At 39.6% G+C, this 17,105-nt stretch overlaps 1 protein-coding gene across 6 annotated transcripts in view; it reads left to right on the top strand.

Annotated features, from left to right (window-relative positions):
- KaiR1D (Kainate-type ionotropic glutamate receptor subunit 1D) overlaps positions 1-17,105 on the top strand; it is a 259,204-nt gene that overhangs the window by 223,609 nt on the left and 18,490 nt on the right. For all 6 annotated transcript variants that reach the window (XM_046633891.2, XM_046633894.2, XM_046633889.2 and 3 more), the window contains exons 6-7: positions 4,379-4,520; positions 8,171-8,338. In XM_046633891.2, the coding sequence (XP_046489847.1) occupies positions 4,379-4,520; positions 8,171-8,338 (310 nt within the window). The remainder of the gene's footprint in view (positions 1-4,378; positions 4,521-8,170; positions 8,339-17,105) is intronic.

The raw sequence follows: 17,105 nt of genomic DNA, 5'->3' as shown, positions 1-17,105 counted from the left end.
AAATTTTGATCCGCGTTTGAAGAAAAAAGCCAAAAAAAGAATAATTCTTTTTTTTTCGGCACACCCTAATTTACACACATACATACAGAGGAGGCGACACTGTTATGCCTGCCGATATAAGAAAGGTTGAAAAAAGGAACGAGGCGACATGAATTTGCGAGAAGATCTCGGCCAGACGTACGTATGTATATATATACTCACCGGTCTCCTTAAGTCGTCTCATCAAAATTGCAAATCGGGTTTCTCCCCGTCTGGTCTCTCTTCTTTTTCATCCAAATGTGACCCTAGACCCTCGACTTTTGGCACTCGGTCCTCGACGGGGTCGAGCATCCTGCTCCTGGCTTTAAAGATAAGCCGGGGTCACCTCTTCGCGGATTTTGTTGTTTGACTAAACAGAGATTCTTCGCCCTTCGCCTCATTCTATACAAATTCATCCTTCACCGTCGTTTCTTTGCGATACGTTGAGGAGTTCATCGTAATAATGAGTCAATGAGTCATTCGAGTAGAGACTGTAACTGAAATTAAAAAGTTTCACTTTAATTTTTCCGGAACCCTGAAGTTGGAATTCGATAAAAATTTGAGCTCAGTAAATCAATTGACTTTAACGTTGCAAATGTTTTTCTAAAATCAATCGTAGAAGTCTATGATTTTTGTTTATTTTTTGTTTCTTTGACACGATTACACCATGGACTGAAAATAGTTTGCAGATATTTTTTCATCCGAGTTTGCTGAGTCATTTAATTCATTACCTGAACCGAGTAGACTATCATTTTTATTCGTTTTCGGTTTTACCATCGTTTGGGGTGAAAACTTTGCTGAAGTCACTCCGAGAGTAAATTTTTTTCGAAAAAATCCGTCGGACATTATTCAATAATCGATAATACGAGCGGTGTTTTTATCCTGTCAGCTTGTATTCTTTATTTTAAACCTTACCACTCGAGGGGTGATTTCTACCCGTAAAACAGCCGAGTTGGCACTTGAAAAAAAACAAGCGTCCAATGTTTTTGTATGAACTAAAACATATCGCAAAACGAAGAAGATCGGTAAGATGCATCTCACGCACTTACTTTAATAATTACGCGTTACAGTGTGAAAATGTACTTGACCTAAGTTCAGCTGGCAGTGTAATATTTCCATGGTAAATATATCCAAGAGTTTGAGCTTGCGCTTTCAAGCTATGCAAAACCAAAAAAGAGTGAGACAAAGCATCATCATCGAGAAATACCATCGTGTCAACGTTCCAAAGATTACGTCGGAGAGGTTGCTTATTGATTCGACGCGGTTACTTAGGTGAAACTCTGAGGTGAATGAGAGGGGTCAAAGGAGTTACACCGCAGCTGTAACAGACGCAGTGATTTATCCCGAGGATTAGCTAACAATAACGATCAGGCGAAGAGGGACAAAAGGGCTGGCGGCGGGTGAATTGATAGTTGGCGTGTGCGGTTTCCGCGAGTGCCAAGAGAACCGAGTACAAACACAAGCGCAACGCACAGAGGGAGAGAGAGAGAGAGAGAGAGAGGGGGGGGGGGGGGGGTTGTGAAGGGGGGAACGAGGGGGGAGGGATGCTGTAATTGTAAGAGTCCATTGTTTGCCTGCCACGCTTCGCGAACTTGGCCCCCAGGAATCAGCCCGAAGCGTTGGCGAAAAGTTGGCGGCAGCCCCCCTTTTCCTTCGCCCTTTCGCTCGTCCCCCCCCCCCGTTTGCTGGATGATTACGAGCTTCGGAAAGTACAGTTTCATCCCTCGACGATCTCCCGGAGCCACGGTGACTAGCTAGCGACTTAGTGCCTTGCCAAATGCGAAATCTATATAACGATTCCACCCCCGATTTTTGCGAAACCATTCAGGGCTATTAACATTTACGATCTAGGAACGATGTCATCCTTGATCTTCATCACCCTCACCCATTCGGTATTGATCTTTTTTCTTCATCGTCGAACGGCACTTTGTGCACTATGTGTATGTGTAGGTATATATTGGCTATCTCAGCAAGTTGCACTTCCGATTTCCGGACGACGATAATTTCTCAACTCGACACGCGAATTGCTCTTAGCTTTTTCCTTCCGCATCCCGGTGAGATGAGGAAAAAAATTTGGAACTTTTCTAGCGATCGGATCGTAAAGTGAATGGATTTAATGTAAGGAATTTTGAGAAACTTACGGTGTAGATGGTGAGAGGTGAAAAAATTTGAGATCGTGAAAAATCAGAGAATCAATAAAACCGAATTCTTAGATGTGGGTTTCAGACTGAAAGAGGTTTTTTATTTGCCAGCCTTCGGATGGAGAAGGAATCGAAGTTTCGGTCTAATTGTGTGTATTGATATAAACAAATCCTAGCAGTGTGTGCGAATTTTCAACTTCAACGAGTGTTTAAAAAAACCTTAGAAATATTGGTATGAAATAACCGTATACGGTACTCAGGAATTCAAAAAGTTACGGAACTCTAAATTTTTGAAACTGCAACACCATCGAGATACTGGATCAACAAAATTGAAAGAAGCTTTCACGATCACGTATAGCTTGAAAGCCAAGAAATTGCAAAACTTCATAGACACGCCCGTTTGACAGCTGAAAATAATGTCAGTACATAATAAATAAAATACGATTAATAAATAAACTTTCATCTTATCTACCGAATAGGGGGATAAAGAATTTTCGAAGCTTCCTGTTGATCCATTAAGCTTTTCCACAGTTTATAACTACGAGTAGTAAAAAAAAAATTTTAATTGTTTCTCGAGAGATATTCCCGTTGAATAATAGCGGGAAGAAAAGTAATTCGAGGACTTTATCAATGGGTTCTATTTCCCCGGTGGCGATACGTTACCCTCGGTGTATTTCTACCTAGCCGGGCAGTCTTGATGCGCCATTAATCGCGAGAAGCTGGTTCCCTTGTTCCATTAAACAAGAGTGCATCGTTTGTTTAGCAATTTCACCCGCGATGCAAGTGGGACGGAACTTCGTAACGGGCGATATTCAAGCTGATGGCTCGGCATTGCGCAACTTTGCATTATCCTGATGAAAAATGAGCGAAGCTATGTCGCGATTGTCGCAAAATATCCACCTTATCCTCCATATTTCAGGCCTCATCTGCCACGATGTCAAAAGTTATCGATTCCCATTGCCCTCGAATTCGGTTACGTCGCAGCTTCTGGCATCTGGCACGTGTTCAATTCTGCTTATGGATTTTTCAACATCGTTAACCCGCCTCCACCCGCTCAACTTCTTCAAGTTTAACAGCGAATCAAAAACAATCTGCATGTGGCAGCATTGGTATTATGACTTGTCAGAATATCTGATCAATGTTTCGATAATCGTTTCAACAACTTTTTGCAATCCGTTTGCAATAAATCCAACGAGATTTACAAAGATTGATGAAATCCCGATCGGATTTTTGAATATATAATGCAGGAAGCAGGATTGGGGAAGAAATTTGCAGACTTGCGATCAAGTCTTCGCATTTCATAGCGTCGAATTGAGTTCAACCACTGAAGCGAGTCCTTTGTATAAACTTTCGCACGTTCTCTACATACCGCAAAACTTGTCAGCCCTCGTCACGGTTATTAATCAACCAAGCATCCGACGTGAGCCACTAAACAACAATTATTACTGTTAATACTCGAGGCCTGGCGTTCAACGTGATGCCTGGTTCAACCTCTGAACACCCAAGCTACTCGACTTTGATCATCGCTTTGAATTTAAATGAAATTTTTGTCTTAGTTGTACTGAGAAAATTATTCGAAAATTTCTTATTTCATGTGAAAAAGTGTATCATTATTGTATACAAATTTTTTTTTAACTCAGATTTCAGCCTCATTCTGTAAAGCTTACAAAAATCGTGGCGTTTTATCCTTAGCTTTGGATCCTGGGCGTGATTTGAAACGAGTCAACGGCGCAAAACGAACTCCAGAAAAGCCGTGATCCGTCCCTCGGGAGGAATTACGAAAGTAATAGCCTTAGAGTGCGATTTGTCCAGTTTTAGGTATACGCAACGACCCGAGGACCTCAAGAATGCGACGAGGATCGTCCTGGAAGAACGTGCCCGTAGCTAAACGGGCGTAAATTCATTCCAACGAACTATCCGGTGAACCGTTGGTTAAATCCCCGTGTTATATTGCATTTCCAGAACATATTCTCCACCCGAATCTGCCAAGGTAACGCGCCAAAATGCGAATGCCGGTGGTCTCAGACCCGCCAATTTCTTCTGCAAGAACGCCTGGCTACGAAATCGTGCAGATAACGTTCACGACGGTTTTGTTCATTTCTGGAAGGACGTGACGTCAAATGAAGCCAGATTCTTCCTCTGGTCTTGTCGCGGAACTTGAAAGCACTTGGACTCGAGCTTTCAAATTTAACCAAACAATTCCTGTCTTGCTGTTTCAGACCGCTTCTAAAGCAGATCAAGAACTCGGCCGAGTCTCACATAGTCCTTGACTGTTCTACGGACAGGATATACGAGGTCCTGAAGCAGGCGCAGCAGATAGGGATGATGAGCGACTACCACAGCTATCTTATAACTTCTCTGGTGAGCGTCTAACTGGGAGAGTTTCAGTTTAAAAAAAATTTGACACAATCCCGGGTCGCCGAAGGGTCATTTGCTGACGATGAAAAAAACATTGAAACAGTATATTCCGCATCTAGTGCGCAAAACAGGCTATTCCCGCACTAGTGCGTAAAGCAGGTGATTCCCGCACTAGTGAGGAAATCTGATATTTTCCGCACTCGGTTAGGAAAACTTAATCTCCGATTTTGTTGAAATTGGCGTCTTCCATTTCAGAATCTTTGTTACTTTGAACGTTTCACTTGTTCTGAAGGGTGACATAGGTTTGACACGACTGCAGTCTCGACTGCTGCAATTCGTTCGCCGCGGCAGGCGTTAATTACCCCCGTTGATTGTCCGGAGGTCGCGAGATAGAAAACGATTTGCACAAGGCGCGATGAGAGGGTCTCCATCTCTATTGTCTCGAACGGGTATACACGGGTTGATCTTGCATACCGGTGTTTGTCCGTGCTCAATCGCCTGCCGTGTCATCGCTTCGACTAACACTCCGGGTATCGCCAGCCGGTCGAACAAAGCGAGGAACTACTCTACCACAAATTTCCACCCACCGCTTGCTCATTTACATTTTAATGGATCTAAATTGAAATTTAGTCGAGTAGGCTGTCGGGGTTAATTTCAACGCCAACGTTCACCTCTCTTTGGAAAACTGCCAGCCGACATGTTTTGCCATATTTTCTCAAAATCACCCCCGGCTTTTGTTTTTCGTTCACCGATTCACTGGTGGACTCGAAATCGATGGTTGGTTCGAAAACTGGTGAATGCTAATTATTTTTTATTCAACGTGGAACCTTGGCACCATGGCGTCCAATTGGGTAAAGTTGATTACAAATATGAACTCGGAATTTCAAGATTCGAAATTGCGGATCTAAGATACTGGACAAAATCCAAAAAGTCCGTTCATTCAAACGAAACTCGGTACTCGGGGATTTTCGAGCTTGCTGATTACGAATCTCAACTCGACATTTCAGAGTTCGAAATGGTGGATCCAATATAGTGACATCGAGTGACCAACGGTATTTTATCATGACTGATACCTCCATGTTTAGTTGGTGAAATATAACCACGATTTCAGAGTGCTCTACGGTGAGGTTGCGATAGGACGTTACACTCCAGTTTTCTTTTTACTTCCACCATTGATTGGTTCCTCTATGTCGAATTTTCAAATTTTCAGTTCAAATTCGTAATCAGTGTCTCAAACAGCATGGGCATACCAAGTCTGATGCAAATCCGTTACAAATTGACAAAGATATTCAAGATGTCATCATAAAAATCATTACCAGTTGTGGCACTTCCTTTCCGGCCATACAGTAGCCATTACCAGTGAACCAGTTAATTACTCCCATCCTCGAAATTATGCCTATCGTTTCCAACTCGCCAATGTAAACTTGTGTTGTCGTGTCAATTTTGCTCTTTAGAAACATCACAATTCGATGAACATCCATACAACATTAAAACTCTCATATGCTGTCCGTTTTCAATTTTTCTCTCACATCGCCCAAAGAAGATATATCTCGCATCTCCCAAGTCCAATTCACTCTTAGTGTTTCACCTCTTCTCCGAAAGCTTGTTCTATGCTCCAAGTTATCCATAGTTCTTCCAACCTCACCGAGCAAACTCGTTGCACCGTATCAATTTTGCATCACAGACACATCATCCGGACCATAATATCATTTCTGAAAATTCATCCCATTCCTTCACTCCCGGGTGTTCTCTTTATCTCACGTTTCCCGAGAAGTTTCTCGAGTCTTCCATCTCATAAAAGGCCGCCAGGGACACCAAATGTGCAAGCACGCAAACACGGACGCACAAGTGACGGTTATACGAGGAGCTTAGAATTTTAGTTGAGACGTTGAGACGTCTCGGAGGGGGGAGGAAGGGGGGGGGGGCAGCGACGGAAAACCGATGGTCTACATCCATCAAGTTGGCATTCAGTTCGTGCCGTGTGTCGGCCGATCCGAACTACAAGCTTCCGCTTCTAGAAATGAGATTTTTTTTCCAACGTGGTTCGAACAACGTACAAGCCCGGCGATATAGACAACCCTCTAACAGGGTTAGCCGCCTTTCCATTAAATCGTTTCGCGCGGGACGTTCGGAAAAAGACAACAAGTTGGGTAATTCATTCGTCCGTGTCAGCCTCTTGTTTTTTTTTTTTGTTTTGTAAAAAAAGAGAAGGGAATGTTACTGAACCTTTAGCTAGTACCTTTATCTGGTATAAAATTCCTGGCACCTTAGGTCGTATAACGGAGCGATTTAATATTTTGACTTGAATTTTCTTTAGGGGTATTCACTTGAGGGGAAATTCTAACCCTATGATACATATGTGCTAAATGGCTGCTGATTGTTACTATTACTTTTTTTTTTTGTGCATGGTTTTGGATAAGAAGTGACGTCCCACGTCGAAAAATAATTCGTTATTTTTTAATGAAAAAGAATTTCGCAAGATTCATGCTCAAAGATGTTTGAAATAGTCGATAGAACATGCGAAAAAATCGGCAAATCTTGATATCAGGTATTGATGGAGGAGATACGTTTTAAAGTAAACAAAAACTACTGAGAGACCGTTTTTTGCACTAGCAAGCTCCTCGATTTCACGTTTCATGACTTTTACTGTCATGAGATATAGATCTAGAAGTAACGGGAGTAGCAGGAGTGAGACGGGAAAGTCAAAAAAAAAAAATTCACACTCATGTGGTTTGTATACTCATATAAATTTCAGACTGCTATGAATAAAAATGAATATTTTTTTTCACCTGGGACATCGTTTCTTATCCAAAAACCATGCCAAAAAAAAAAAAAAAAGAAAACAATAACCAGATACAAGATAAAAAAGGTCGCAATAATAATCTATAATTTTAAGATTTTACTTTTTCAACGTACATTTTCGAACTTTCAACTTACGAAAGTCTCGATTAAAAATCCTTACTTGGCGAACGATCCGAAAGTGCCAGCTAAAGGTTAAATCACCTCGAAAATAAAACGTTTAGTTTTCACTAGATAATTACGTTCAATTAAGGTTCAAAGAACTACTTCCGACCATTTTTTGACTGACATCAGCTGCGTGTTCCTGTGTAACCATTGTTTTTCAAAAAAAAAAGTTTTCGGGTTACTTTAACGAAAACACAAAAAAAGAAATAAAAAACGTCGACGTCTCGAGGATGGCTCAACCGATTTTGCTTACAACGAACTAAATTCTGGACTTTGTTGATCTTGTATTTTTTGAAATAAGAAAAATTTATTTGGCAATGTTTCATGGGTTCGAAACGCCTCCTAGCGGAAAGTTCTTAAGCTAGCCTCATCAAGGTCAGCCAAATTGACCTCTTATCTATTTTTTTTTTTCACTTCTTCCTTCTTGTTGTTTAATGTAGAAGGCTCGCTTGTTCCAATTTCGGAATTCGAATATTCCGCAAGCGGTGTACTTGGATCTTATCTGTGAAAGGGAGGAGAAATTTAATTCCTGTGCAGATCGTTCGATCGATGTTTTTGAAATTGCTTAGAAATTTTGTTGCTCGTCGATGCCGATCGGCGCGAAGGTCCAAGTCGAAAAGCCCGCGGCGGCGAAAAGTATTCATAAAGGAAACGAGGAAGAGGCACTAAGACGTTCCATCCTTTTGCAGGACCTGCATAGCGTTGACCTGGAAGAATTCAAGTATGGCGGTACCAATATTACTGCCTTCCGATTGGTTGACCCGGAAAAGCCGGAGCTTCAGAAGGTCGTCCGTGATTGGATCTACGGCGAGCAGCGCTATGGCCGAAAGCTCGACATGGGCCAAAACACTAATAAGGTAGGAAATGGGCTCGGGGTGAAAAGAACGAAACACAGGAAAAGTTCCATCTCGTTTGGCTGACGGTGTGAATCCCGCACAACGCGTGGTACCTACCAGTATTGCAAATTCAAACGGAAAACGGTCGAACAATAATTCCGGTCCAAACATGTTAGTACAATGATTCAAAAAACAAAAAAAAGGAGGAAATGACTTGGAATTTTGGAAAAATCTTCTCTCCGTAACTGTAATTACACTGTTGGAAAAATTTAACAACATAATGTCCCAACAGATCGACTTTTATTCAAGTTATTTGTTGCATTTTATGTTATGTTATTATTATTGGTATTTTTTCTTTCAGTGAGTAGTACATTTTGAAATGGTTAAATCAATCCAAAAATATTAGTAGACCTGATGGGACATTTTTTTTTTTTTTTTCTAACCGTGCATATATTGCAAGCGTCGCGATATTTCGACTAAAAAAAATCTTTCACCGATTCTTATATAAACATTGCGCTTGTAAAAAAAATATGTACGTACATTATACCTAATTGAACGAACACATCGTTCAATTGAACGAATGAAAGAAAAATGTCGATATATTTTCTTTTAGCAGCATCGTTTCTACGTGATTTTATTTTTTCGAAGGGTTTTACTCTTTCATCTCGTTTTTCTTTGCATTTTATATGAAAAAGAAGGTGAAACTCGCCGTGCATTCACATCTGCGTTACACGGGTCAAATTAGCCGATGCTTTTACGCTAGATGCATATCTACACAGGCATAATATTTTCATACACACGTACGGATGTGCACGTATCGTGCAGATGTTCAGTACGGACGTTATGTTGCTGCAGCCGGTGTAGAGACGGAAATTGCTTTCAATATTTGCCCGAGTGAAACGCGACTTCAAAACAACTCTGCATGTAATATTTTGTACGTGTTACTTTTCGTAATTTACGCGGAACATCCGCCTTCGAATTTGTAGCTGCTCTCCTTCCGTATACACAAACGTAAAAACATTCAACATGCAGGATATGTTGATTCGAACTTTAATATAGTTTACAAAAAAAAAAAAAAAAACACGAAAAAACAAGAAAAAAAGAAGGAAAAGCGCGCGCAGATAGGAATTAATCGAATGTTTTTAAAAAGCACGGATTCATTTGTGCCTGCTATTTATTTCTTCTCGTTTCGAAATTTGGAATTGTGAGAATTTTACTTAGATTGATGACAGAATTTTTTCTCGATATTCGTTCGAATCAGAAAATACCGTTTTGACATTATGAATTCCGTGTATGTAAGATTTGAAACTATTTTTAGAGGTAGATATCATGTTATACGTCGTTGTTGGCGGATAGTTTGTAGAACGGAAATATGTGTAGGCATTACAAAAGCAAACCGACGAATAGTATAGCAGTGGACTCTGCCGTTGGAACATGAATTTCCATTGAATGATTAACGATCGTTGGTAAATATAGCCGAGTGAATCGAAGCTGCGTTTAGCGTTCTATCACATTGAGAGAAGGTGATACGGGGGTTTGGGGACTTGTGGGTAAATTGAAAAGACGCGATAATTGGATATTACCTATTCAAAAGCCCGGTGGAAGTTCAATTTTCTGTTTTGCTTAGCGGCTGCGCTTCGCTTCGCTTAGGTATTCTCATAAAAATGCAAATACCGCGTGAGGAGCATCCGAAGAGCCAAATAAGCGCGTCGAGTTTCATACGTGAAACCGAATCCGCAGCAAGGAGCTTTGAGCTTGTAATCAAACGAGGATAAGTCAAACGTTAAGTAACAGGATTGTCAAAAAAGATTAGCTTTTTTTCAATAGACACAATATTTGACATTAATTTTGGGAAGCTCTGGTTCGCCGGGATTATCGAAAAAGATCAGCTTTTTAGAAACAGACGTGATATTCAGCGTCGATTACAAAGACCTGAGAAATATAAATTTCAATTTCCCCGTAAAATAATAACGTTTTTTTTTTTTTTTTTTAGGTATTCAGGTACGATGAATTAAACTGTAGCGGTAGTCATTTTACGTCACATCGAGAGGTATTTTTATGCAAGATATATGCATTTTTACACATTTTTGAACAATTTTTATGGAGAAATAAAATATAACGAATACAAAACTGAATGTTTGGTTATAAAATGAACAGCGTTAGTTTCAAACAAGACTTGAGAGACTTGATGAATCGAACAGACTTGTGATATCTTTTTCTACTTTCTTTAAAACTCATGTTCGATCTTTTTCTCTCGTACTTACGTAGCTCTAAATATGTTTAAAATCACCGTAAACAACAACTAGCGAAGGTGGATGAATATTTAAACATCAACACTACCGTAAATACGTATAATCGGCACAGAAATTGGAAGTTAACTCTACTGGTACTAAGAAGACAGGAAGAAATAAAATTCTCAGAAAACTTACGCCATAGAATTTTTTGAATGTTTTTTTTTTTTCATATAATCGTATCAAATACTCATAGAAGTTATAAATCAATTTTGTCAGGGGAAAACCATCGCAGGCCTGTGTTATCTTTCACGAATTTCGGACAGTTCTATTTCGCCAGTAATTTCGAAAATTGAATAAGCTCGAATGACGCCAATCAACGCTCGAAATTCGAGTAACAGGATGATCGCAAAAGCTCAGCTTTATTGCAACATAAACGAATTTTATCGTCAGTTATATTCCACGAATTTTCGAAAGCTCTATTCCGCGATTAGAATAACACGAAATTTCTAAACTTGAATAACCTCGGGTCAAGCCAAAATAAAATAACCACACTCGCGACGTAATATCAGTGACATTTTCTGGTTTGACGGGGCCGAAGGTTATTTCTTTTCAAGCGATTAAATTAGGCGTGTAAGCGCATCTCACGGGGGTTGAAAGCTCCGAAAATCGCGCTTGCGCTCCGGCGTTGCTCGCAGCGCGAGAGTGAAAGCTTCGCCAAGGGTTAAGCCAAACTCCCGGCAGCTCTTTTGCCCTCCCGCAACAAACTTGCTTGACTTCGGCTGCTAAACTTGATAATTAAGCACGAATATCCCCCATCGCCCATCGCGAGTTGGGATACGCGTATACATATTCATGCTTTTCAACGCCGCGTCGAAACTACCGGGTGTCTCGTTCCTGGATTCAAATTTATGTATGGCTGACGGTGTAACATCGCTGCTCAAATGTCCTGACGGTGATCCGTCACACGTGGATCCTCAAAGTTTGACAGGAAAAACGAGAGGCTCAACTAACTTCCGGATAGTCGAAAGTCCGCGGAACTTTCACTTCGGGGTAAGAATGATCAATGATAATTCACGTTAGATTGAATCGATCGCTTTCTCTCGATTAATCGAGTACAATGGATTATTTTTTCTCGCGATCGGTTTTTGTCTTCTTACTTTCACGAACGAGGCGATACATTATCAATTTATGTGGCTAAAGTATCAATTGTTATCATTTTCTTACGTACTAAGATACCTATTTGATAGTCGTTCCTCCAAGAGAGTCGTTGACCAAGAGAGCCGCTTCTTGCGAAGATAGACGAAACTGATAAAGAAACACACGAGGTGTCAAACTCTCATCGCCTCTCTTTTTCACCATTTAGCGGGTATATTCGAATCGTTACATTGCAAAATCTCCGAGGCCATTTTTTCGAGTTGTAGTAAAAATCAATAATCTTTTTCATATTCTGAAAATGATGAACCCGATAGACGAATCGACTACTCCGTGAAACAGATGTACATACAACCCCCTCGATAAGTACATAATCCAGTCAAGGATACGATTCAGGATGAGGTAATTGCCTATGCAGTTTGATCTGGATCAGCATCCTTCCTGCAATCGGCGCTGGGTGAAATCGCGTCGGAAATGGAGGGAGCCCGATGAAATGGGATGGGATGTACGCATACATCGAGGGGTGGAAACCCTGACCTGATTGATAATGAGGGGTAGATTGGATGGCGCGACGACTGCATCACCCCGCATTTACACGTGCAGCGTGCAGTTATCTAGATTTGCATCACGGATGTTCGGTCGATATATATTTTATATACCGGTAGAAGCTCTCGAAAGTTGAATATCAACCGCGCATGCGCGAGTTTTATCGGCTGTTCGCGCAGGTTGGCCAACCCGAGTTTCAGCTGTCAAACTTTGTTTCTGGCGGCGATGTAGTTGATACGAATTTTCGAGGTTAGAATCTTAAATAATTGAGGTAGTGACTCGGAAAGGTTTCGGAGGCATTTGTTATTGGTTCGGAAAGTCGATCCTTCAAAGAACGTTCGGAATTTAATGCTTATGCTCTTTGAAAATTCAAACGTACACATTTTGTGTACGTTGGACGGCCTGCATCTCAGACAAGAATATCGCTGCTGGAAGATTTCGCCGGCCAATGAGATTGAATTATTTGGCGCATGCGCGGTTGATTTTCAAGCTTCAAGAGATTGCCCCGGTATGTGTATATGTGCATATATCTTAACGAAGAAGTGAACCGATATCGTTAATCAGTCTTCAACTCGCTCGAGACGCGCTCGTTGATCCCAATTCTGAAACTTAATGAACTCCGCTCGCAAGCCTCACTTGGAGATTCAATAATTCTATATTATTACCTGCATCGCATTCGTTTGTTTTAAGTGAAAATCAAACACGACTTTTACACTTGGAATATTGAAAACCCAGTTTCTCAGCGAAAACATGTTCGATTAATACGAAATTTATATCGGTGACTGAGAAAAATTGAACGAATGGCACGAGACTCTTCGATTTTCCAAACTCAAATTTTTGTTTTACAGATCATGTATCGGCAATGCTTTGTAATCAATAATAGTTGTTTCTAGAATTTTGTTCGATAAATGTTGAAAAAAACGGTGCCTCATGCCAACGATTGTCAGATACCCGAGATAATGAGATCGATACAAATTTAATATTTTCAACCCAACAACGGAGAAATTAGGTTTCGAAACAATTGTTTATGACGTATCAAATTTTTCTCCTTTTCTCTAATCCCGTACAAAAATAAGTACAAACAATTTATAAATCAGGACCAATTTCAATTTCTCTCTCTTTTTTTTCTAATTTCACATAAAAATACGTACAAAAAATTTGTAAATCAGGACCAAAAATGTTGCCTGTTAGCGAAAAAGATTCACCAGATCGTTACTGCAGCAGCATCACACATAAATTTAGAACTAATGCATAAAGTTTATACGCACAGGACGCAGAAAAATTTATCAGTAGGTACACGAATTTAATATTATTTCACCGATGCTTCCTGTTCATCTGTTATACGATTGTAAAAAATTCCACACGACCAGCTCGCTGACGCTAATTTATTTAAATTCTCATATATTGAACACGCTTTTTTTATTCGTTATTATCCTTTCTCTTTCCTTTAAGAAATCAATCTCAGTCGATATTCTTTTTAAAATCAGTGTAGATAGCAACGATTTATTTGCTATCGAGAAAATTTCATTTGTTTTTAAAAAATAAAGTCACCAAACGTATCGTTCAATACATCCAATGCCACAAAATTTGCGTTAAAAATTTTTGCTCTACACTGTGATAATATATTTCTTTTTTTTTCTTCAAATTCTTACCTCGAGTCGTTCGGAAAAAGTAAATTCAGAACAAACGAGTTTCAGCGATACGATAGATAATAATAATTCACCCCACATCGATATTGCGACCGTTATTTTAGCCCTAACGGCTAGTTCTTATCTCGATACAAACATTCGGTGATATTCGCATCGCGGCATCTGTTGCCCGGATGTGATCGAGAGGGAAAAAAAAGAAAAGAAAAAATAATAAGATAAAAAAATAAAACGGAAAAGGAGAAAGAAAAAATTACGAAAAAGGTGAACAGAAGTGTGATAGAAACGATACGAGAGAGTAAGTGAGAGGGAGGAAAAAAATTACTTTGTTTCGAGTGGTCGAGGATGTGTGAAACATCTGGTTGACTTGGGCGAGCCTCATATTCCCTGTATCGTCGCTTTTCCCACTCGCTACGTTTTTCTTTCCATTTCCCGAATGGTTTTGACCCGTGATTTTCCCCGCAAGAGTCAGCGCAGCTGCACAGTTTCTGGTACAGTGATTACGGCGCGAGCAAAAAACTTCTCCAAACTTCTTTTTATCGTTACTGTTCTTTTATTCTTTTTTTTTTGTTTTATGCATGTGTTCTTTCATCATTCTTGACTTTCGACCTGCCGTTTCTTTTACGTTACGTCTTATACTCGAGGAATATTACATTTCGTTACATACGTATATATATATATATATATATACATGTGTGCGCTCTCACAGAAACGACATTTTCACCGCCAACTGACTATTTGAATGAAATTTTTTTATTTCATATTCTTGTAGATTGGAAAAAAATATTTTGAACGTATTTTTTATTTTTACGATTGAATCAAAATTGCCATTAATATAACAGATTGAAAACTATAACATTGCGACGTCACCCATGTTAAGATATATCTCTATATATATATATTAAAATCAGTGAAATTCAATCACCTATAACATGAAAAATTATTACTTTTAACGAAAAACAAAAAATACGTCCTCATTATTTTGGCTTGCACTGCATTATGTACCCCTAAAATTGGAAAAAAATTTCATTCAAATACTCAATTGTTACCTCGCGAACTCAAATCTCTTTCTTCACGACTCCTTCCACTCTTCCCCCCTCCCCCCCCCCCCCTCCGCCCCCTATTTTCTGCGTTCAATAAAAAAAAAAACTCCCGTTAAGACTAACGATATTTGTAGTGTACCTATTTTTTTTTTTTCGACAAGAAAATCAGCTCGATTGCTCAGTCGTTCATCGAAAATTGATAGAAATCACAGAATTCACGAAATAAATGCTACTGTATAAGTTGTGTGAAATGAGCTCACGTTTGCAAGATTTTCAAAAACTGTTGGTAAAGTATCGTTAGGTACAAGATTTTTGACGTTCTCTATTTATCGTTAACGTAGTGAAATTTTTGAACGCAATCTTTCCGAAAATTCGTGAATTTTTGAACAGCAGGAGGTTGTCGTTAGCGAAACAAATTGACATAAATGTATTCGGAGTATCGTAATTTTTTTTTTTCTTATTCCTCTTTACGGCTGAACGCGTATCAGGAAATTTCGCGGGGGCCGGTTGTTTCAAGACACGTATATATACCTGTGTAAAATCGGTAGGTGGGTTTTGATGTATAAATAAAAGAAATCTGCCGGCGAAGCTTTTATCTAGATCGCTTCAGCCCCGTATCCTCTCACTGCGGACTTAAGCCTATGCCTGCTGCTTGACAAGAAGCGTGCGCAATTCGGTACGCCAGCAACCCCCGGCATTCCTTTCTGAGAGTAAGGACGGAAGGAAAGAAACAGAGAGAGAGAGAGAGAGAGAGAGAGAGAGAGAGAGAGAGAGTGAGGAAAGGGGGGGAGAAGAGAGAAAAAAAAAGAAAGAAAATGGGAAAAGTAAAGAAGAGAAAAACGAGACGGATGCCTGCCCCGAAATTTCCATAAGTTGCCGGGCCGAGACCTCTAACTTTTACTCGACTCTACGTTTATTCGCGTATAAAACAAATATTTTCATAAAAAAACTCGACGGAATTCGGGAACGGTATGAAAGAAAAACCTTTCGATTCTCCGCAAGATAATTTCGCCCACGTAATAATATCTGATTAAGTCCGGCAATTACATCCCAACACTCGTACGATGTATTCAGTTCGATATCGCGTTGCAAGTTTTTTCTTTTAACATCAGGCATCTTGTTGTCCGGGAAATTTGTTAACTTTTTTTAGATGGCAGCTGTCAATATTTGCGCACAGACGAGCGTCGCTGCAATCCATTGTTTTTTTCTTTTTTTTTTCTATCAATTTTCCGATCACAGTTGAATTTAAAAGTGTCTTTGTACTCGATGAAAAAAAAAAGGCCGAAAAATAGTGAAAACTTCTTTTGTACACTTTTTCCACTTTTATTCATTCTACTTTTTTTTTTCTTCTCCTCTCTCTCTCTGTTTCTGGTCGAAATATTCTCTCTTCCTTAAATTCCATATAGCAACTTATTTCGAAATATATTTTAAAATAATTCTCTCTTCAAATTTTAGCCGATATTTCCGACGATTTCTGCTTTCGAAGTTCGAAGAAAATAATCGATCATATCCATTGAGGTTTTAAGTTCAGCAACGATGACCGTGGCGCGACGCGAAATTTTCTCACGGTTCTTTGTCACGGCGAGGTTCTTTACAGGACGTATATATTCTGGTTCAAGTATTTGAAAAATTACGTGTTGAAGATCGATGAAGTGAAACTGATCTTGATTGATTTCTATCTTATCAAGATTTTATCAATCATTGGCTGTATCGATTCTTCATACAATGTTGTTGTCATTGAATGAGAAACTTTGTGGAAAAACGAAGCTCAGGGTGATTAAAATTTTCGAGAGACGGAAAGTTCTTCGCCCTAGAGAAAAAAAAAAAAAAAACAAAACTTGTCAATTTCTTGAAAATTCAATGAGTTTCCAATGTTTTATTCTACTTCGAACGGGTGTTGCTATTTGCAGAATTCAATTCAGCCCGATTGATTTGAATATCGCAGCTATTGATCCTTGATGCCGTATCGTTAACTCAGTTCGTATCATCGTTCGGGTATCATATTGATCAATCTTCAAGGTTTGATTAATTCCAAAAGTTTCTATGTCACGATGAATTATAGAGCTGTTGAAGCGGGAGTTTGAAATCAGGTTGCGGTGGGGAAGTCCCGTGTGCCAAAATCCTCGAGAGTATTCTCCCTGGCCTCCGAAGTAGGTAAATTCATTCC

Source organism: Neodiprion pinetum, chromosome 7 (genome assembly GCF_021155775.2).
Source record: "Neodiprion pinetum isolate iyNeoPine1 chromosome 7, iyNeoPine1.2, whole genome shotgun sequence".
Classification (NCBI taxonomy): Eukaryota; Metazoa; Arthropoda; class Insecta; order Hymenoptera; family Diprionidae; genus Neodiprion; species Neodiprion pinetum.
The sequence above is the reverse complement of the archived record's forward strand: the minus strand, read 5'-3'. Positions and strand labels throughout refer to the sequence as shown.